At 58.6% G+C, this 20,277-nt stretch overlaps 3 protein-coding genes across 9 annotated transcripts; 1 reads left to right on the forward strand and 2 right to left on the reverse strand.

Moving 5' to 3' along the window:
- Window positions 1-522: 522 nt before the first annotated feature.
- On the reverse strand, window positions 523-7,039 carry LOC134164959 (uncharacterized). 3 transcript variants are annotated; one of them, XM_062621231.1, is made up of 7 exons: window positions 6,942-7,039; window positions 4,264-4,342; window positions 3,047-3,097; window positions 2,641-2,789; window positions 2,191-2,304; window positions 1,861-2,018; window positions 523-973 (listed from the first exon to the last, which is right to left on the reverse strand). In XM_062621231.1, the coding sequence occupies exons 1-7, from the start codon at window positions 6,976-6,978 to the stop codon at window positions 968-970; spliced, it is 594 nt and encodes a 197-aa protein (XP_062477215.1). In that variant the 5' UTR covers window positions 6,979-7,039; the 3' UTR covers window positions 523-967. The 3 variants fall into 3 exon arrangements, with proteins under 3 accessions (XP_062477215.1, XP_062477214.1, XP_062477213.1); XM_062621230.1 differs by lacking the exon at window positions 523-973 and adding an exon at window positions 1,143-1,214; XM_062621229.1 differs by lacking the exon at window positions 523-973 and having other exon boundaries at window positions 1,260-2,018.
- Window positions 7,040-7,994: 955 nt separating this feature from the next.
- LOC134164952 (C-type lectin domain family 18 member A-like) lies at window positions 7,995-13,123 on the reverse strand. Of its 5 annotated transcripts, none has more exons than XM_062621219.1 (12): window positions 12,650-13,123; window positions 11,977-12,068; window positions 11,205-11,429; window positions 11,042-11,139; window positions 10,555-10,676; window positions 10,356-10,463; window positions 9,536-9,628; window positions 9,312-9,418; window positions 9,071-9,200; window positions 8,897-8,993; window positions 8,694-8,785; window positions 7,995-8,535 (listed from the first exon to the last, which is right to left on the reverse strand). In XM_062621219.1, exons 1-12 carry the CDS (start codon window positions 12,747-12,749, stop codon window positions 8,498-8,500), a joined length of 1,302 nt encoding a protein of 433 aa, XP_062477203.1. In that variant the 5' UTR covers window positions 12,750-13,123; the 3' UTR covers window positions 7,995-8,497. The 5 variants fall into 5 exon arrangements, with proteins under 5 accessions (XP_062477203.1, XP_062477201.1, XP_062477200.1 ...); XM_062621217.1 differs by having other exon boundaries at window positions 11,977-12,231; XM_062621216.1 differs by having other exon boundaries at window positions 9,312-9,628.
- A 786-nt stretch (window positions 13,124-13,909) lies between these two features.
- Window positions 13,910-17,678, forward strand: LOC134164970 (fibulin-7-like). Its single transcript, XM_062621251.1, is given in 10 exon segments — window positions 13,910-14,665; window positions 15,084-15,181; window positions 15,183-15,238; window positions 15,406-15,576; window positions 15,765-15,890; window positions 16,042-16,164; window positions 16,245-16,382; window positions 16,463-16,601; window positions 17,302-17,480; window positions 17,483-17,678. Coding segments are annotated over 10 exon segments (1,485 nt in total). The 5' UTR covers window positions 13,910-14,389; the 3' UTR covers window positions 17,662-17,678.
- Window positions 17,679-20,277: the final 2,599 nt, after the last annotated feature.

Here is a 20,277-nt window from a genome sequence, read left to right on the forward strand (position 1 = left end):
GATGCACTCGTGACCAGCTGCCAGGCTTTGGGATCACCCTGCTCTGCTCCCAATGTCCTTCCTCAAGGGGGGGTGTTTGGGTCACTGCTTTGGGGTCTGGTTGTTCGTGGGAATGGGTGGATGCACTGGGCTGGTGGGGAATGTGCTGGTTTCCATTGAGAAACAGGCAGAGCTGTGCTCCTCCTGCCTCTGGGTTGAGCTGGGGAAGACAGCATCCCAGAGAGCCTCCAGAGTCAGGCAGCCACCCCAGATTGGATACAAAAAGCCACACATGTGGTTCAGACAGTTAGAAACTTCATGGGAGTCGAGTAACCAGAGAAAAGAAATACAAATTCTTTTTTTTTTCCAACACGATACACTCTTACCAGACAGAGCAAATCAGAAACACAGAACAAATTCCTAGCAGTGAGAGAAGGGTGACCTAGGAACTGGGGACACCATACTGAGATGGGGAGCGTAGGGAGGGGGTGGACTGTGACTTGGGTGCAGGCAAGGAGCCCTGGCAGACCTGCTGCTGCTGACCACAGATGTGACCCGTGGCAAGAGCCATGTGAGAGCAGGGGCAACAGGGAGCAATTGGGTTTGCGTTGCCCTGCTGCTGGTGTTGGAGTTGGGCTCAGCACCAGCCTAAAATTCCACAAAAGCCCCTTGAGTGGTCTGCGGGTGGTCCCTTCTTCCTCCATTCCACAGTGGGATGCAGTGGCTCCTTCTTGGGCTGTAGCTGTGCCTGCTGAACCTTTTCCTGGTGTGGATCTGCAGGGTGGGCTTGCCTTGGTGGGCAGGCTGGATGTGACCTGTGCCGTAGGGGTTGGGACCCCTGGGGTGCTTTCTCTGCAAATTTCAGCACCCTGTGGGTGAGGAGATGCTGGCAGGCAGAGCAGCCAGGATTTGGGATGCTCCTTTGGGATAAGGTTGTTTTCTTCTTTTCTTTTTTCTCCTCCCTTCCCACCCCAGCCATGTCTTATCCCTAGGTCTGAAAACAGGAGGAAAAGAAAACCCAAGCACACTTGAACACAAAGAGTCCTCTGGCCATGGCTGGGAGATGGAGCTGCTGGTGGCAGGGCATGGCTGTGCTCAGAGCAGGCACCTCCCCGGCATGTGTGGCATGAGCTGGAAGCCTCAAAAGAAGTAGGAACACAAGATGGAAAGGGAGGGAGGCCTCGGCATCCCAGTGTGCCTGCTGGCTCCTCTCATGGTCCAACGTGAATTTTTACCTGCAAGGAGAAATGCAGAGCATGGCTGCCCTTTGATGTGTGCCAGCAGTGGGATCAGACCCCTGCAGCCAGCTGGGGGATGTGAGTATGGGAGCAGACGCCTGGAGAAAGGGGATTTGTACTCCAAAGGGGGTTTTGCAGCTGCTGCGGCTGAAGTAACACACACCGAGGGGGTGGCTGCAGGGGGCTTGGGGCTGTCCTGGAGACACGGGTGGTTGCACCCTGGCACACAGTCAGGACAGCTTGGGGGAACCTGATGGAGCATCAACTCTGCAACCAGGTATTCTCCACCAGGGCACAGGCTGCCAGCAAGCAGGGATGAATTTTAGGAGAGTAGACAGCACAGCGCAGGACAAGGGCCTGTAGGGACAGGACAAGGGGGAATGGCTTTAACCTGACAGAGGGGAGACTGAGATGAGATCTTAGGCAGAAGTTCTTCCCTGTGAGGGTGCTGAGGCCCTGGCACAGGTTGCCCAGAGAAGCTGTGGCTGCCCCATCCCTGGCAGTGTTCAAGGCCAGCTTGGATGGGGCTTGGAGCAACCTGGTCTAGTGGAAGGTGTCCCTGCCCGTGGCAGAGGGTTGGAACTGGGTGAGCTTTGAGGGCCCTTCCAACCCAAACCAGGCTGTGACCTGTCCCCACTCTCACCATCTCCTCTGTGTCTGTGCTCTCCTCTGTGCTGTCGATGTTGCGCAGGTCACTGTGCCCATCAGCTCCCCTCCCCTCCTGTCCCTGTGACCGCTCTTCCACTGGGGATGGTGACTCTGGCCCTGTCTGTAACCTCTTCCTCTCACTCTCCTTGGACCCTGCAAGAACAGAGACAGTAGAAACTAGGGGTACCCGTGCAAACATCCACCCTGTCCTCATAGGGTCCCCTTGTGCCAAGGGGCTGGACCCTGTCGTCCCAGCCTGGGGAAGGGGGCTGGCACTAGGAATGTGCCACGTGGGTCCCGGAGGGTCTGTGGCCTGTCCCCTCACCTGCCAGCCACTCTCTCCGCTGGTCCATGTGATCCAGGCTCTCCAGCAGACTGTCCACCTGTGCCTTGATCTGGCATAGCTCCCCCTTGATGGAATGCAGCTCTTCAGCCTGCACTGCAGGGGAAGGAGCTGTTAGGATCCCACCTGATTCTGCAGCACACCTGGAACGAGGGGACACAGCCCTCGGCAGCCACCTCTGGAGCATCTTCCTCTCCAGAGCACCCTCCCCACCCAGCATCCCTGGGGAACATCCTTGGAACAGCTCCATCCTTGAGGAACAGAGACAGGTCCAGAGGACAACCACCAGCCCAGGGCAGTCCAGCCTGTGTCTGCTGGAGCTGAGGACTCACAGGGGCAGCACTGAGTGGGACCTCTGGGCACCAGCAGTGCTCTAATGCACCGAAACATGAGGGCTGAGCCTCCTCTTCCTCCCAGTCCCATCACACTCACACTTTGTCCGTTCCACCATGGAGCTGGTGCTGCTCCTGGCCTTGCACTGTGGACTTGGGCTGCTTTTTCCTCCTGTTCCCATGTGAGTTCGTCTGGTCTTGACTGGAATGCGGTTAATAAGGGGAGGAATCTTCTGATACTCATACACCCTGCAAGGGCACAAAAGTATAGCTTTGGAGGAGCAGCAGCCCCTGCCAGACAAGAAAGCATCTCTCAGGGGCCCTCTGTGGTGAAGAACCCATAACCTGGGCATTGCCCACCCCACACACTGCTCTTGCCCCGTGTGTTCACTTCCCAAAGGCTCCAGCCTAGGGATAAACACCACCAAACCTCATGAAAGCAGGGTGATGGATGCCCATGGACCAAAGCCACATGTGCTCAGCACATCTCTCTCCTGGATGCTCACCGGTATGGGAAGTCATCCCTGCAGAGATCGTAATCCAGGTCGCAGTTACTGCTGCAGGAGAGGGAGAGGAGAACAAAAGTCACTTGCTCTGCAGGGCCATGGGTGCTGTGGAGCAGCCACTTGTAACAGGGGCACCCACCCACCTCCATCCCCATCTCTAGGGAGCATCCTGGAGGATACCACACAAGATGCAGCACACCCCGGGGACTCCTGGCTGTGCCCTGGAGGGGTTTGGCCTAGAGACAAACCAGAGTGTTTGTGGGGATGGAGTGAGCCCCCGAGGCAGAACCAGCAGGCTCTGCTGTCAGGAAGCTGCATTCCGCGCCCCCTGATGTTACATTTCATGATCCTGGGCTCTGCGTGCTGCCGGCTTGCTGAGCTCCAGATTAAGAAGGGATCTGTCAAGGGAGAGCCTCCAATGCGGGCAGCTGACGTGCCGGTAATGAATCATGCACCGTGGACCAGGAGCAGCAGGGAACAGGAGGAAAGATGCTGAAGCTCATTTTGCTGCTTCAGCTCTCCCAGAGTCATGAGGCGTGGGATTAAGCCAAACCCAAGGGGAGACAAAGCACCCAGCTAGGGACACAGCAAGGGTTCTTCCTGGCTCAGCTCATGGCTCAAAGCATCCACTGAAAAGAGCCAAAGCAGCGGCTGCCATGCCCTGGGGCCAAAGGGACCATCGGTCCCTGTCCTGCCCGTTCTGCATCCCTGTGGCACCATGGCAACAGGCAGAGCAATTAGTTCAATCAGGGCTTCACAAAAAAGCTCTAATGAGACCAGCTCCCTCTCCTCCTCACCACGCGCCTGCCAAGCCAGGGAGCTGAAAGCCCACAGGAATGGGGACTGATCTGCGACCACCACCATCATCTACTGCCATCACCAGGGCCACTGCCACCACTGTGTGCTTCTGCAGGGGTGTCTGTCCCCTGAGGAACAGCACTGAAAGGCCAGAACTACACCAGCATCAACGTTTGTAATGTGTGGAGACCATGGGCACTTCTCCCGGCACCTTCAGATGGGGAAGAGGGACCTCTATATCCCATGGATGGCAACCAGCAAAGGCTTCAGCCACCACCAGTGTGTCCAGGCCCCATCAGGATGAGGCAGAGACATCCTGCAGACCCGTGTCCACCACCACATACAGGCTAGGTTTGGAGTGATCAAGAACAGGGGAGGAAGAGGAGCAGGATGGGACAGACCCCAGCCCTTGCACTTACTGGTACAGGCTGCTGCCATGCTGCCGCTTCTGGCCCACCCTGGCCCGGCTTGGCTTGGGCTCTCTGGCCATGTCCAGATCTGAGGAAAGACAAAAGAGCAGGATGACCAGTGGGAAGAAAAATGATGTCAACACCCTACCCCACACTGGCTTCATGAGCTACACTCCTTTCCCAGCTGGAGATGTCCCACTCCAGAGCATGAACCACTGTGTGCAGTTCTTGTGTCCTCAGCGTAAGAAGGACATGGAGCTGCTGGAGGAAGTCCAGAGGAGGGCCACAAGGATGATCAGGGGCAGGAGCACCTCCCGTATGAAGACAGGCTGAGAGAGTTGGGGCTGTTCAGCCTGGATAACAGAAGCTGCATGGGAACCTCATAGTGGCCTTCCAGTATCTGAAGGGGGCCTACAAGGATGCTGGAGAGGGACTCTTCATCAGGGACTATAGAGATAGGACAAGGAGCAATGGGTTTAAACTGAGACAGGGAAGATTAAGGTTAGATACAAGGAAGAAGTTCTTCCCTGTGAGGGTGCTCAGGCCCTGGCACAGGTTGCCCAGAGAAGCTGTGGCTGCCCCATCCCTGGCAGTGTTCAAGGCCAGGCTGGAAGGGGCTTGTAGCAACCTGGTCTAAGGAAAGGTGTCCTTGCCCATGGCAGGGGGTTGAAACTGGATGAGCTTCCAACCCAAACCATTCTGTGATTCTATGATCTGCAGGATGAGCTAGAAGATGTCAGTTCTTTCTAGATTTAAGTTTTTGTGGAGGATAGGAGTGGCCCAGGGTTGTGTCAGGACATGGAGCAGCTCTGGCTGTCCCTGCAGCAGCCCCATCCCCAGGAGCCTGCACCCATCACAGCTCCAATCAGGGCAGCAGAAAACACCTCTGGTGTTTCCCACCACCACCACCGTGGTGAATCTGCTTTTCCAATTGCTTTCTGGGTGGTTGGGCCATGTTTCCAGGAGCCTCAGGATGCTGGTGAGCTCTGCCCACCATGGATGGGTGTCAGGGATGGAGGGAGCCCCGCTCCCAGCTGCATCCCACTCCCAGGACATCTATGATGCCGAGACGCAGATGATGTCTCCAGACATGCACATCACACCTCCCCAGTGATGCTCTTCACACCTTCTCTGGGATTTTACAGCCAGCACCAATATAAGCTGCAACAGGGAGGTTTAGACTGGATGTTAGGAACAGTTTCTCCCCAGAAGAGTGCTCAGGCATTGGAACAGGCTGCCCAGGGCAGTGGTGGAATCACCATCCCTGGAAGTGTTCACAAACTGTGTAGGCGAGGCCCTCAGTGGCATGGTTTAGTGGTGGCCTTGGCAGTGCTGGGGAACAGTTGGACTTGATAATCTTGAAGGTCTTTTCCGACCTGGCTGATCCTATGATAAAAGCCAGCTTTAGTCTATTTTCTGAGTATACATTTAAGAGCCACCTCAAGAAATGCTTTGCTAACATCTCCACATACTTAATTATTTGGGGGGCTCAAAAACATCTCTGATCTCTGGGGTACGAGACAGTGGGTAAGATGCTGAGGGCTCCCTCTTGCACACTCCCCCTTGGCCACGGTAAGTGTGAGGCACCACTGACAGTGCAGATACCACTGCACCAGGAACCCCGAGCTGAAGCTTCTTGGGTCCTCTGGGAACACACCAGCTCCTCAGAGAGCTCCAGACTGCCCCAGGAGCATGCACACTGGCCACGGGTCCTCTCAAACCCTGCATCTGTCGGAGCAAAATCCCTTCAATCCCTGCTGAGGAGTGGGCTTCCAAGCTGTAAGAAGCTGGCACTTGTGTGCTTTCCAGGTCTGTGGTGAGAACCCACAGCCAGTCCCACACCCCAGCCCCTGCGTGCCCTCCAGAGACACCGCACACCTTGATACCCATGTCTGTGCCTTTTGTGATGAGGTCCGGGGGCCAGCTCTGCCCTGGGGTGAGCTGGGGAAGGTGCTCCATTTACCCTGTAATGCTGGCACCCATTTCTGTCCCCAGCACCCCAGGGAGGCGAAGCTTGCTGCTGGTGACACCCCTCTCTACAGCCCATCGCATCCATCCAGCAGAACCCCCTGCTCCCCTCCCTGCCAGTGCGACAGAGAGCTCAGCACCCCAGCCAGGGACCCCAGGGACACTGGCACAGGCCACCTGCACAGAGGGCGCTGTCCTGCTGGGGCAGGGGACCTGGGACAACAGGGCTTCGTCACCCCAGGGGCATGGGCCTGTGTCTGGGCTCCTTTCACTGTAGTGGCAGAGGGACATTCTGCTACTGGGAGGACATCCCTGTCCTGGGAGGGAATGGTGTCAGGGTCATCCCGGCACTGGGAGGACATCCCTGTCCTGGGAGTAATGGCATGGGGAAGACTAAGCATGCCGGTACCGGGAGGATATCCCAGCCCTGGGGAGGCACTGGTACCTGGGTGGGGGCTGCTTGGTACCCGGAGGAGGCGCGTGTCCGCGAAAAGGGACCCCGGCACCGGCCATGGCCCTGCCCGGAGGAGGGCTGTGGGCTGGGGGGACGAACGTGCAGCAGGAGATTGGCTGCGGGGCGACACCCCTGCTCCGGGCTGGGCTGCCGGCGAGCATGCCGGTGCCGGAGCATCCCCCGGGAAGGGGTGTGTGAATAGGGCCGGTGCCGGGGGCGTCACCCGGCGGAGGGGGTGCAGGGCCGGCTCTGGGTCGGTACTCACATCTCCAGCCCGCGTCCCCGCTGCCGAAAAGGGTCATCCCCCCGCGGACCCGGTACCGGCACCGGACTGAGCTCGCCGCCACCGAGCGGGCCCTACCACCTCCGGGGGCGGGCAGGGGGACGCGGGCCGCACCACCCCGACACGGCGGGGTAGGGGAAAGGGGAGGAGACCACGCCCCACCCCTTGCGCAGCGAGGCTTTGTTGCAGCACCGTGCCTCTCTGTCCCCATCCTCACATCCATCCTCATCCCCATCTTCACCCTCATCCTCGTCTTCATCCTCCTTCTCATCCCATCCCCGTTCCTGTCCCCATCCTCACCCTCATCCCCTCATTATCCCCATCTTCATCCCCATCCTCGACCCTCTCCTTATCCCCATTTCACCCCCCTCCTAATCCCCATCCACATCCTGTCCTTACCCCTATCCACATTCCTGACCCCATCCCTGTCTCCATCCTCATCTCCATCCTCGTCCCCATCCCCATCCTTACGATCCTCATTCCCATCCCATCCTCATCCCCTCCTCATCCCTATTCCCATCCCCACCCTCAGTCCATCCCTGACCCCACTCCATCCCTGTCCTTGCCCACATCCCTGGCTCCATCCTTCCCTGACCCTGGCCCTGTCCTCATCCCCATCCTCCCTGGGCTCTTTACCCCACCTGGGACCTCCAGCCCCCTCTGACATGCTGGACTCTTGCCCTCCTGGCTCAGTTGTACCCAGCTTTGACCAGCTCCCTCCAGCCTTACAGATGGTGATGAGGCTCGTCCCCTTCAACAACACCCACCAGCACCAGGGGAACACACTTTGGGCCAGCATATGGGGTGCTGCAGCCTGGGGCTGGAAGAAACAGCTCTTGACTAACTCCACCCCCAAAACACCTCCAAGGTGCTGGAGACATGAGCCCAGCCAAGAAGAGCTGGTCTATGCTCCTCCATCCTCCAGCTCCATTCATCCACAGGTGGAACTAGAGGTACCACCCTGTGCAGGCAGGATGTGGGCTGTCGTAGACAGAGAGACTGGTGGATCTGGGACAAGAGAAGAAGACAAACTGCTCTTCCCAAAGAAGAGGTCTTTATTAACCACTCAAGTGATGGTGAGGAACTGGGTGATAATGAAAGACAAGATCATGACCAGGAACCTGCGGTGTCAGGCTGGGGCGGCTCCCAGTGTGAGAGCTGAGCCAGTCCCCACCCTGAGACATGCTGAGGTTTGTGCCCACTAAGAATTCCCCCCTTGGCCCCTTATGGCATTTGCACCAAGGTTTGGACATGTCCTGGCTACCAACTGAGAAGAAGGATGCTGTTGCACCTGGTATCTCCCTGCCCACAGGGCATTCACAGCGTGATGGCAACAGGAAGGTGAGGGGGAGAAGACAATGTAGTTTTGGGGACACTGATGTAAAGTGGATACACTAGGTCCCGTCAGTCCCCCATCTCCTGTGCGGGGGAGCCAGAAAGGGGGCCTTCATGGCCTGGGCTTGGCACAGGACTGGGGTCATCCTGAGCCACGGGCTCAGTGCAGCAGCCAGCGCTGGCCAGGGCCTGGAGCTGCTGGCTCAGGGGTCTTGCTGCCACAGGGAGATGTGCTCCTGGGCTGTGATGGGATATCAGTCAGTGTCCCTCACACCAGGAAGGACTCAGAGGTGTGAGCAGGGCTGGTAGCAGGGAACAGACCCTGCAGAGCCAGGAGCCTGCACCCCTGGGGCTCAGCACCCAGGGAAGGTGCAGGAGGGCTTCTAGCCACTCACTCACCGAACTGGCAGATGTACCGGTTCCGGGTCTTGCAGCGCTGGTCGTTCCAGTTGAAGGCAGCCAATGCTTGCATCTCCACACAGTTCCCGAACCTGTGTCCACATGTGCATGGGGAGGAGGTGTGTGTGAAGCCAGCCACCACGGTGGCACGATGGTGACACCACACAGAAGTCTGGTGTCCTGCAGGTCTAGCAGGAACTTACCCTTGGTTGTCTGGCTGCCCAAAAGCGAAGCTGGTGAAGGAGGACGGCTCACCCACGTTCCAGCGGAAGGAAGCCTTAGACGTCTTGTAGGTGAGGCCTGGAGGAGCAGGAGGTGGGGTGGCACATCCACCAGGACCCCATGTACCCTGCACCCTGCCCACTGCCATCACTTACCAATCCAGAAGTTCCCAGTCTCAAAATCAGTGTCTGTCACCCTGTTACCGGTCTCTAAGCGGCTGAGGTAGAAAGCCAGGATGTCCTGGACCTTCTGGTTTCTGATCTGGGCCAACATCGCCCCTTTCTCCTGCAGGGAAGGGAGCAAGTCAGCCCCAGACACATGACCCAGGCAGTGGAAAGGTTCATGGGAGCTGTGAGCTTGATGGCATCGTTCAGCTGGTGCATCCCAGGGACTCACCCGGCACTTTAGTTTGGCTCCGTAATAGGTGTCAGCCTCAGAGGACACCATGAAACAGTCGCCATCTATCTGCACGTCACAGGCGTGGAAGGGGAACTGAATCTTTGCTGGGGACACAGGCAGAAGGTGGGTCCCTGTGCCAGTGGCCCTGCCAGAGGACCCATAGCCTGCTCCGGGGGTCCCAGCCTGCAGATCCCTGCTGCCACCCCACAGCATAGACTCACTGCCGCACTCAGCGCCGCCATAGCCCACATCGCAGAGACAGGAGCATTCCTCCTTCCTGAACTTGCCATGGAGGCACTGCCTGCTGCACCTCACTGCAGGAGAAGAGCTGTGCTAGCTGGTGGGGGCTCAGCAGCCCCTGCCTATCCCAGCTGAGCTTGTTCTGCACAGCAGATGCTGCACTGAGCTGAGCCAGTGCATGTTTGTGCTGCACAATTGTGTAACTGTGGGCACCAAGCAGACTATGACTGCTGTGCTGGCCACAAAATCCTGGACTGGTTTGGGCTGGAAGGGGCCTCAAAGCTCATCCAGTTCCAACCCCCTGTCATGGACAGGGACACCTTCCAATAGACCAGGTTGCTCCAAGCCCCTGTGTCCAACCTGGCCTTGAACACTGCCAGGGATGGGGCAGCCACAGCTTCTCTGGGCAACCTGTGCCAGGGCCTCACCATCTTCACAGGAAAGAACTTCTTCCCATGATCTCATCTCAGTCTCCCCTCTGTCAGGTTAAAGCCATTCCCCTTGTGCTGTCCCTACAGGCCCTTGTCCAAAGCCTCCCTCCAGGTTTCTTGTAGCCCCTTTAGGCACTGGAGCTGCTCTAAGGTCTCCCCTTAAGGCGTGTTCTGTTCTCCAGGCTGAACAAGCCCAGCTCTCTCAGCCTGTCTCCAGAAGAGCTGCTCCAGCCCTCAGATCATGCCCATGCCCTGCACTGACACTGCACACACACGCACTGCACCCACCCTGTGCACACATGTTCTGCACTGGCCATACACGTGTTTCTAAGGCGAGGGAAGGCAGGGGTTGTGCGGGCGCCTCTCTCACCTTGGCAGTACCTTCCCGTGTATCCCGAGGGACAGGCGCACTGGCAGCTGCCCACGTCAAGGCGCCCATTGTTTCTGCAGCTCATCCGACAAGGGTTCCTGGGCACCTCTGGGCATGGCACAGACATGAGTATCAAGGCGTGCGGTGTCTCTGGAGGGCACGCAGGGGCTGGGGTGTGGGACCGGCCGCGGGTTCTCACCACAGAGCCCGCCGCTGTGGTCCCAGGACTTGAAGCATCCGGAGAGGCCGGCGGTGCAGAGGGAGCACCAGGGGCCCTGCTTGTAGGGCAGGACGGGCGTCCCCGACACCTCCCAGTTGCCCCTATCCCCGCAGGCAGCTGGAGCGCGCCTTTCCGGACTAAACCACGCTCACAGCCACCAAGACACGCCCCCACCAGGGCAAACCCTGACCACGCCCACTCCCTAGAACCCCACGCCCACTCCGTCAACCAATACCCCTTTATGGCAAAGACCACGCCCACAACCCAAGCAAGCTCCGCCCGCACAGCCAAGTAACGCCCACCTCCGACGCGAGGTCACGCCCCCGCCTATCCCCGTGCATCCCCATTGGCCAGCCCCCAGCGGCACCGTCCCACCTCCTTCCCCCTGGGCCCGCCGCCCCCGCTGCCCGCGCGGCCCCGTTCACGGCTGTGCGTGCCCCCGCTCTTTCCCGCGCTCAGCGCTTACCCTGGGGAGTAGGCGCAGGCGAAGGCCTCGCTGGGGCCGTGCCCGCCGGCACAGAGGCAGCGGCCGCAGCCCAGCCGCCCCGCTGTTGCCCACACCAGCTGCGGGAGAGGGGTGTCACCCCGGTCCGGCAGCCTCCGGACCCCCCCCACGTTCCCGCGCCCACCTGGGTGTAATGGTGGCAGGTGGCATTGCGGGCGCAGCGCCCCGTCCCGTAGTCGTAGCGTCGGCCCTCGGCGAACCAGCGCTCCAGCACGACCCCGAAGCCGCCGGTGGCCACCGGCAGCAGCACCTCGCTCCAACCCAGCTGCGGCGCCGGCGGCGGAGCGGGGCCTTGCAGGCAGCTGGCTGCCCGCTCGCCTGCCAGCCGGGCCAGCTCCTCGTCCCATTCCTGCATGGGGGAGCGTGAGCCACTGAGGTCCCCAGGGACGGGCCCAGTGGGGGGGGGGGGAAGCTGCGGGACAGCCCAGCGGGTGTCTGGGGACCACCAAGGGTGTTAATGCTGGGGATCGCTGAGGGACATCAGGAGGTTGAACATGGGGGATGCTGCGAGGGAACTCCAGGGGACCAGCCCTGCCGTTGGTATATGCAGGTGTGGGGTGACTGGGAAACATCAAGGACCATCGTCGGACACGGAGAACACTCCAGGGAACCAGCCGTTCCCTTGGTGTGTGTAGGCGTGAGATGACTAGGGGACTCTGAGGGCCATTATGGGACATGGGGGACCCCATAGGGACCCCAAGGCACCAGCTCTGTCTTTGGTTTGCACCAGATCTGGCAGGGCCAGGGGCCAGCCCCACGCTGGCCAGCTCTTCTGCTCTGTTAGCTTGTTAATGAGCTACTGCATAGCACCCATGGGCTGCCCCCCTCCCTGGGAATGCTGTGGGAGGTGGATGGGGACATCCAAGGGGGAGACACATGCCTGTGGGGGGGCTCACCAGCTTTTGCATGTTGGCGGCGGGGGGCTGCACTTTGCTTCTCAGCTTGTTGTGAAGCGAGAGCACCAGGAAGGTCTCCTTCACGCTGAGAGCTGGGAGGGATGACAGCAGGGGCTGGGGCTGAGGCACTGTGTGGTGCAAGTGCCTTCCCTGTATCCTCTGGTGTGCCCGATGGCTGCTTCCAAGGCCCCCAGAAGGATCCTGCCATCGGCCGCAGCCAGGGATACGGGGAAGGCACCCGGGTCTCCATGGAAACTCAACGGGAGAGAAGAAAGCGCTTTTGGGCTGGGAGCACAAAAGGGGAAGGGGCCAGGGGGGTCCAGCCTACTGAGCCCCCGTCTCACATGGGTGGGCTGAGTCTATTAGGAATGTACCCAGTTCCCACCACCCCCTCTGTCCTGCCAGCACCCAGGCTCCACCAGGCTGCACCCATCACTAGCCCCCATTATCAGCCCGCAGCACCAGCCCAGCCTCCCAGCCCCATCCCATCACCAGCCTCATGCCCCCCACTTCCAGCCCCATCCCATTCCAGCCCTCATCACCCACCAAGACCCCTGTTGCCACCCCAGGGTTCCTATTACCCACCTGGCCCCCTGCCTGTCTGGCCTGGTTTAGGGGACAGTGCTCAGAGTGCACCCTTAAATCTGCCATCCCCAACCTCTATCCAGATTACCTCCAGGAGCCAACGCAGACAACTTTTCCGGAGCATCCGACCATGTCTCACCCACCCTCCATGCCAGGAGGCTGCAAACCAGCAGCACCAGGAACTTCATGCAGGTGCCTGCGTTGTGGGGAACCAGACCCCACAGCTCCAAAGGGAGGATCTGGCAGAGACGAGTCACCCTGCAGCGGCCCTGGTGTGGAGCTGAGCTCGGCTGCGTGGTCTTGTGTGCTCTTGCGTGCTTGTGTGTGTGTCTGGTTGCAGGATTTGATCCTATTCAGGACTCAGACAGGCACCACTGGTCAGCTCAAACAAAAGCTTGACGGGTGAGTAATAGCTCTGTCAAAACAGTTGCTCACTGGTGCAAATGCAGCAGACAGCTCCCAGGGCCTGGGCTGCAGCCCCGCTGGGATGCCCTGCACCGGGGTCAGAAGCCTTGCTCTGCCCCAGCCCCACCGCCAAGCCAGGGTTAGGATGGGAAGACAAGTGGGAGCTGGGATCCCAAGCAGCACCACTCTGGGTGCTGGGAGAGTGGATGACAAGGGGATGAAAGCAGCTCAGGGACCCTGCTGCCAGCCTTCCTCCTGCCCCATGAATTAAACATGTTGGGAGGTAACACACCACTGCGGCAGGAAGCCAAATACCGGCTCTGGACAGCTGGGCAGCACAGATACAGGCTGGGAGGATGCAATGGCTGGGGACTAGCAGCAGGACAAGTGCTGGGCTCAGGGGGGGACATGTCTCATCAGCACCGGGGATCAGGCAAGGGTCCCAGAACCCACATTGCCAGGGGGTCTCATTAGCACCCATATGGCTCTACCCCAGGGTGGGGATCCCAGTGCCCATGATGGATGCTGCCATTGCATGGGGCAGATGTGTGGGGTTCAGACATCCCTGCTGGGGGTAGTTGGGGAACAGGCATATGCTGCTGTGGGTGGGAGGGACTTGGAGCATCCCACCGCCTGCTATTGGAGGTAAGTTGGATGTCAGCAGAGTCCTGAATACATCAGCACTGAATACATCAGTTGTCTCACCATGCTCAGGATGAACCTAAACCTAACCGTGGCCTGAAAACCCAACCATCATGCTAATAACAACACCAAACCTCGTCCAGACTTTCTCTACATCTGGACCTGAACATTTTGCACTGGCCACAAACCTAGCCTTAAACCTAACCTTAACACCACACCTGAACTTAACCCTAACTGTGAGTCTAATGCTAACCCTAACCCCAGTCCTAATCCTAATGCTAGATTCCACCCTAACCCTAAATATAACCCCAACCCTAGCTCTAGACCTAACCCTAATTGTAATCCTAACCCTAAGCCCAACCCTAACCCTAATGCTGACCCTCACATTAACCCTGACCCTAATGTTAATGCTGACTGTAATGCCAACCTGCGCTCCAACTCTAGGCTGCAGCAGAGCCCTGGTGTCCCCCTCTAAGCTCCAGCCATGGCTGAGCTCAGCAAAACCATACCGAGGCCGGTGAGTCCTTGGTTCTGCCCAGCTCCCGTCCTCAGCATCCCCAGCCGCACTGGAGAGTCAGATCCCACCACTGATCCCAAATCCACCCCTTCTCCTGGAGATTTCCCCACATCTAGTAAACGCTCTGATTAGCCTCCGCCTGCAGCCCTGCGTGCAGGCACCCCCAGAGCTGCGGCTGGCCGTAGGGTGAGCCCAGCACCACCGGCATAGCGGCAAGTGCTGTGACAGCCACTGCCTGGCCCTGGCATCTGCTAGCCCTGTGACATGAAAGGCCCCAAAGCCTCTGATGTGCGGAGAGGGAAGGCAAGGAAGAGGCTGGTGCCAGTGCCAAAGGGAAATTTTCCTGCGTCTTGGCCTTGGCCAGGGCAAAAACCAACAAACACCCGGGCACGCGCTGCGGATAAATCCCAGCGAGCACAGGAGCGTGGCAGAGCCACACCGACAGAGCTTCATCTCATCCAGCCCAGCATGATGCTCCTCGTCCTGCTGCCAGCCTGGCTGGCCATGGGCATCCTGCAGCTGCCCCTTGGCAGTGCCCAGGTAAGGACCCTCCTGTCCCCTGCCAGCTCCCTTGCAGGCTGGGGGCTTCTCAGCACCCACCTCTGACACCACAGCTCCCTGTCACCACCCCGGGGTGAAGGGTATGGCATGGCCACGGCACCCATGGGGCTGCCCAGGGCTGGGGAGGGATGATAGTGGGGCTTTTCACCTGCTGCAGCAAGACGATGCTAAACCCACCCAGAGCTTCTGAGCTGCTGCTCAGCACTCAAGCGCTGAGACAGAGCGTCTGAGGCTGGAGAAGACACAGGGGCAGGGGCAGACCCACTAGTGGGATGGGGAGGAAGGGGCTCTGCATCCAAACAAATCCCAAAGATGCTGCTGCTTGAGAGAGTACCCCTACACTGCTGCAGGATGGTGGTGGCACCCAGTGACGGGGATGTCTTTGTGTCCCCCCCAGGAGTGCTTGAGCCAGCAGCAGGCACTCAGCACAGTGCGGCAGATGCAGAGGCTGCTGGCAGCATAGGAGGCTGCCCAGCTGCGGCATGCGCAGCCTCTGGCAGCAGCTCCTTGTCCTCCAGAGCAGCCTCCAGAGATCAGCCACCAAACATAACGGTAACCCCAGCCTGGACACTGGTAGGGGGGTGGTGTCCCCATGACACCAGCTCTGACCCCTGTATCGCCAGCAAGCAACCTGGGCAAAGGACCCCAGCTCCTCACTGGGGATAGGGTCAGCTCCAGCTTGGCAATGTCCATCCTCCCCCGTGTCTGTCTGTCTGCAGAGACCTGTCCACAGCTGGTGGTGTCCCTGAACGGACTGGTGCTGGGCTGGAGCATGCAGATGGGCCAAGACATTCACTTTGTCTGTGATGCTGGTTTCCTGCTGGTGGGCTCCAAGATGTGCGTGTGCCAGCAGGACCACACATGGAGCAGCACCCAGCCCTCCTGCAAAGGTGGAGTGTGGTCAGGGTGCCAGAGGCTTAGCCCTGCCTGGGGGCTCCTCTGTCACCCCAAGCCATGGGGTCCCATTGTTTTGCTCACCTGACTGCAGGGAAAGCAGCCCAGAGGCTGCAGCAATGAGCAGCAGGATGGAGCAAAGATGAGCTTCTCCAGCTGGTGTTCATGAATTCCTTCTCCCTAGGCATTGACAACTGCTCCAGCAACCCATGTGCTAACAGCGGGACCTGTGTGGATGGCAACCAGAGCTACACGTGCCTCTGCCCCCGGGGCTGGTCAGGCCCCAGCTGCCAGAGCCCCATCTACTCCTGTAGGTGTCCAGGTTTGGGCTGCAGAGGATGAAGATGCTCATGGGGACCATGCTGCGCTCATCTCCCCCTTCCTGGGCAGCCCCCTGGGACCTCAGCCCCCAGCATCTCCCCATTCTCCATGCCCAGCAGTGACACCCGTTTCCACTGCAGACTGGGTGACACTGAGCAATGCCTCCTTCAGCTGCCAGCCCTGCTGTGCCAAAGGCCACCCAGGCTCCCGGCACTGCAGCTGCGACCCCGGCTTCCAGATGCGAGACAACGGCCTGTGCCATGGTAAAACAGGGATAAGGATGGTGGGGAGGTGGGAAAACCAAGGCTTGGCCATAATGGGACCCCACTCTGAGCCCCTCCAGACATGGATGAGTGCCAGCTCTTCCAGTCCATTCCCCAGATCCGGCTTTTCCTCCATGAGTGCCTCAACCTCCACGGCTCCTACCACTGCCTCTGCCCACATGGTTACCTCCTCCATGCTGACCGCAATGCCTGTGAGGGTAAGAGTGGTAGGAGCAGGGGAGGGAGCATCCCACGGGACCATTGGGGCAGCCCTGCTCACCCCATGCCACCATTGCAGATGTGAGTGAGTGCACTGGGAAGCAGCACAACTGCACTCAGGGAGACGTCTGCATCAACACCTTTGGGGGCCACTGCTGTGTGCACCCCAAGTGCCCCCCACCACGCCACAACACCAGCTATGTCAAGACCTCTGCCTTGTGAGTACTGTGTGTGGGTTGGGCTGTGCCATCACCCCTGGTGATGGGTCCTGTGGTCCAGGGGACCAGATTGTGTGGCAAATTGCCTGGGTGTGGTTGGCACGCTCCCCATTGGTGGCTGCAGGTGAAGATGGGAGCACTCCAATACATGGTGGCTTTATCCAACATCCTATCCCCCAAGAGCCCCAGCTTGCAGATGCTGCCATGCTACACATCCATGCAGTGCTGTCAGCTGTCATTCAGCAGGCAACAAGCCCCTGGCCCCATTCTTGAGGCTGAATTGCTTTGTGGCTGAGCACAAGCCACCCAATCAGAGGAGCATCCTAGCTCCTGCTCATAGAATCAGAGAACAGTTTGGGTTGGAAGGGACCTCCAAAGGGCATCTAGTCCAACCCCTTGCAATGAGGAGGGACATCCTGTACATTTGAGCCTGGCTTCATCTCTGATGTCCAGCTGGGACTGTGGTACCCCTATTCCCAGCCTCAGAGTTTGACCCAGAGCTGCATCCCTGCAAGGCATGGCATTTGCCTGGTAGAGGCAGGGTGGGACAGAGATCCGATGCTGGGCACACTTAGATGTGACTGTCTTGGGTTGCTCTGCCCAGCTTGTGGCATGGGCTAGGCTAATTGGCAAGGATGCAGGCAGCTCCCTGAGAGCCAAAGCACGGCACTGAGCAGCAGTTCCCCTTCTCTCCTGGCAGCCAGTGCGACAGGAACCCGTGCTCCATAGAGAGCTGAGCCTGCCGCCTGGCCCCTACCTCCATCTCCTTCCACTACCTGCCGCTCCGGGCCAACCACACTGTGCCCCACATGCTCTTCAAGATGACCACCAGCCGCTTTGTGGGTGACAGCCTGCGCTTTGCCATCACTGGTGGCCAGGGCCGGGTGTCTTTGCTGTGAGGCGCTCCCACCATCAGGCAGGAGAGCTGGTGAACACCAGCCCCGTGGTGGGACCAGCCACACTGGAGGTGGAACTGGAGATGAACGAGTTCTTCCACAAGGCCCTCCTGGGCAAGCATGTCTTCAAGGTCACAGCCTTTGTGTCCCCACATGAGTTTTGACCTCATTTGGAGGCAGTTGTGGGGCCAAGCCAGGGTTTCTCCCAGGAAGTGATGAAGCGGGTTCAGCTCAGTGTTCCCAGTTCTTGTCCCATGAGAGACATCCCTCTCCTGTAATGCTTGCTCAAGGCTGGTTCGACAAAGCCACCACAGCAAAACCTGTCAAAAAGGCTACAGGGAAAGCCCTGTGGGCAATGGGGGACCACTCTGGGGATGCTTGTCTCTGCCAGCACCCCTGGCACACCAGGGGACTTGACAGAGAGAGCTGGCAGCAAGTGACATGGTCCAGCTCCTTGTATCCTCTAATAAATCTAATAAAAGAAAAGTGTCCTTAGGAAGGGTGTCTTCCTTGCTCTGCTTGCTGCATGGGAGCAGCCCCATGCTCCTGGTGCAAGGCTTCTGGGGAGAGCTGGGGTCATGGTCACAGCAGGGTGCCCTTGCAGATCTCAGGGTGCCAGTATCATGTGGTCATGCAGTGTTCATGTTCCTCCCAGCACCAGTGTTGTTGGGGGCCACATTGAAGATCCCTCCAGTGCAGGACTGAGAGATGGGTTGCACATGCTGCCCTGCATGTCCTGCACAGCCAAGGTTCATCACCAGCCCCTTTGGCGGGTACCAGGAAAGCGCTGTGGGACACCCTCACTCCAGGCAAGGAGGGGATGGTGACTGGGGGGCACGCTTCCTTCAGGCCACGCTTCCCTGTGGCTAGGAGACTTCCCTCTGCAACTGCTCCAACAGGAGCTGACCATATGGGCATGTGAGCCCTGCAGCTCACTGAGCACTTGAGCTGCTCCCCTGCTCCTGACTCAGGGGGTGTGGGCAGCTAGGACACAAGAGATGCAGCCGCCCACACTCCATGGGCACCCCCTGCCATACCAGCACGGCCAGACCAATGCACAGGGAGAGCCTCCAGCAGCTGGAGGTTGAAAAGGTGATGAGGGCCTTTGGGGACAGCAAGTGAAGGACATGCTGCCCTCAGGACACCCTTCCCTCCTCACGCAGAGACCTTCTGAGGTGAGTGTCTGGCTGGCCCCTCGCACAAAGCAGCCGCTGTGCACAGACAGCAGGAGGCTCATAAAGAAGTCCTTATGCACCTGTGGCCGCACTGCCACCAGCTCTGGTTGCCAGCGCCCAGGATTGGCACCGCTGCTTTGCTGCAGGAGAGGCTTGCAGGGCTGGCCTGTGCCAGCTGAGGACTGAGCCTGGATGCAGAGTAGAGAACTCCAAGGATAAATATTTATTCCTGCACAAACTGGGCACCACAAAGGTGGTTTTGCACAGGTTTTCTGTAACCATCAAACCTTCAGGTACAAGACAACTTGCAGTCACTCACATTACAGGTACTAATCACAGTACAACTTTGCAAAGAAGTGATATTTTTCCAGCAATCCTGCTGCTTTCTTGTTGATCCAGATGTCCCTGGAGTTTTGCTGGGGTTACAGTGATGCCAGATGATGCTGGGAGGGTTTTGAAGCTGTGTCAGAGTGGTTGGGATGCTGGTATTTTATTGGCTGACCTAGGGTACCCTTTATCCTTCAAGGACCACTTCTATGAAGCAAAGTCCTTATTTCCAGTGCCGGGCTGTGCTTTCATCTGTTTTACTTAAGCATGAACTATAACAGAGTCTTCAGGAAAATTCCACTACTCTGTTACATTGCACTGTATAATTTGAATATATGTATTAACTACAAAGACTGGTTGATATAATAGTTAGGAAAGGGGATTTCCCTAACAGCTTCCAGGGAGTGGGATGGCTGGCTCCAGCTCACAGCCAGCTGCCAGTCCTTCCACTGCCTGCTCCCAGAGCCTCCCAGACCCGGGCACCTTCAAAGTCACAAAATCCCAGACTGATTTGTGTTGGAAGGGACCTCAAATCTCATCCAGTTCCAGTCCCCTGCCACGGACAGGGACACCTTCCACTAGACCAGGTTGCCCCAAGCCCCTGTGTCCAACCTGGCCTTGAACACTGCCAGGGATGGGGCAGCCACAGCTTCTCTGGGCAACCTGTGCCAGCGCCTCAGCACCCTCACAGGGAAGAACTTCTGCCTAAGATCTCATCTCAGTTTCCCCTCTGTCAGGTTAAAGCCATTCCCCCTTGTCCTGTCCCTACAGGCCCTTGTCCAAAGCCCCTCTCCAGGTTTCTTGTATCCCCTTTAGGCACTGGAGCTGCTCTAAGGTCTCCCCTTAAGGAGCCTTCTCTTTTCCAGGCTGAACCAGCCCAGCTCTCTCAGCCTGTCTCCAGAGCAGAGCTGCTCCAGCCCTCACAGCACCTCCGTGGCCTCCTCTGGACTTGTTCCAACAGCTCCACCCGCAAAATCTTGAGTGTTTTCATAAAAACAGAGCCAGCATCACCCGCAACACTTCACAGCTGGCTCTGGGGGGAAACAGAGACACCCCCTGCTCCTCCCAAGGGGTCCCTCAGGCCTTCCTAATTCCCAGAAGGCTTCACCACCTCCCTCAGGGGTGAAAGGTTGGGATGGAGGCATGGTGCAGGTTTTTTCAAATTCAAATTTACCCAGTGGGAAAGCCCTTTCGCATGTAAATCCCCTGACTACCCCCCAAGCAACGCATCTCTCCACAGAAGGCTGGAGCGTGCAGTGGTCAGGTATACCTCGGATG

Source organism: Pezoporus occidentalis, unplaced genomic scaffold (genome assembly GCF_034315485.1).
Source record: "Pezoporus occidentalis ecotype Australia unplaced genomic scaffold, CSIRO_AGI_Poc_V1 ctg229, whole genome shotgun sequence".
Taxonomy (NCBI): Eukaryota; Metazoa; Chordata; class Aves; order Psittaciformes; family Psittacidae; genus Pezoporus; species Pezoporus occidentalis.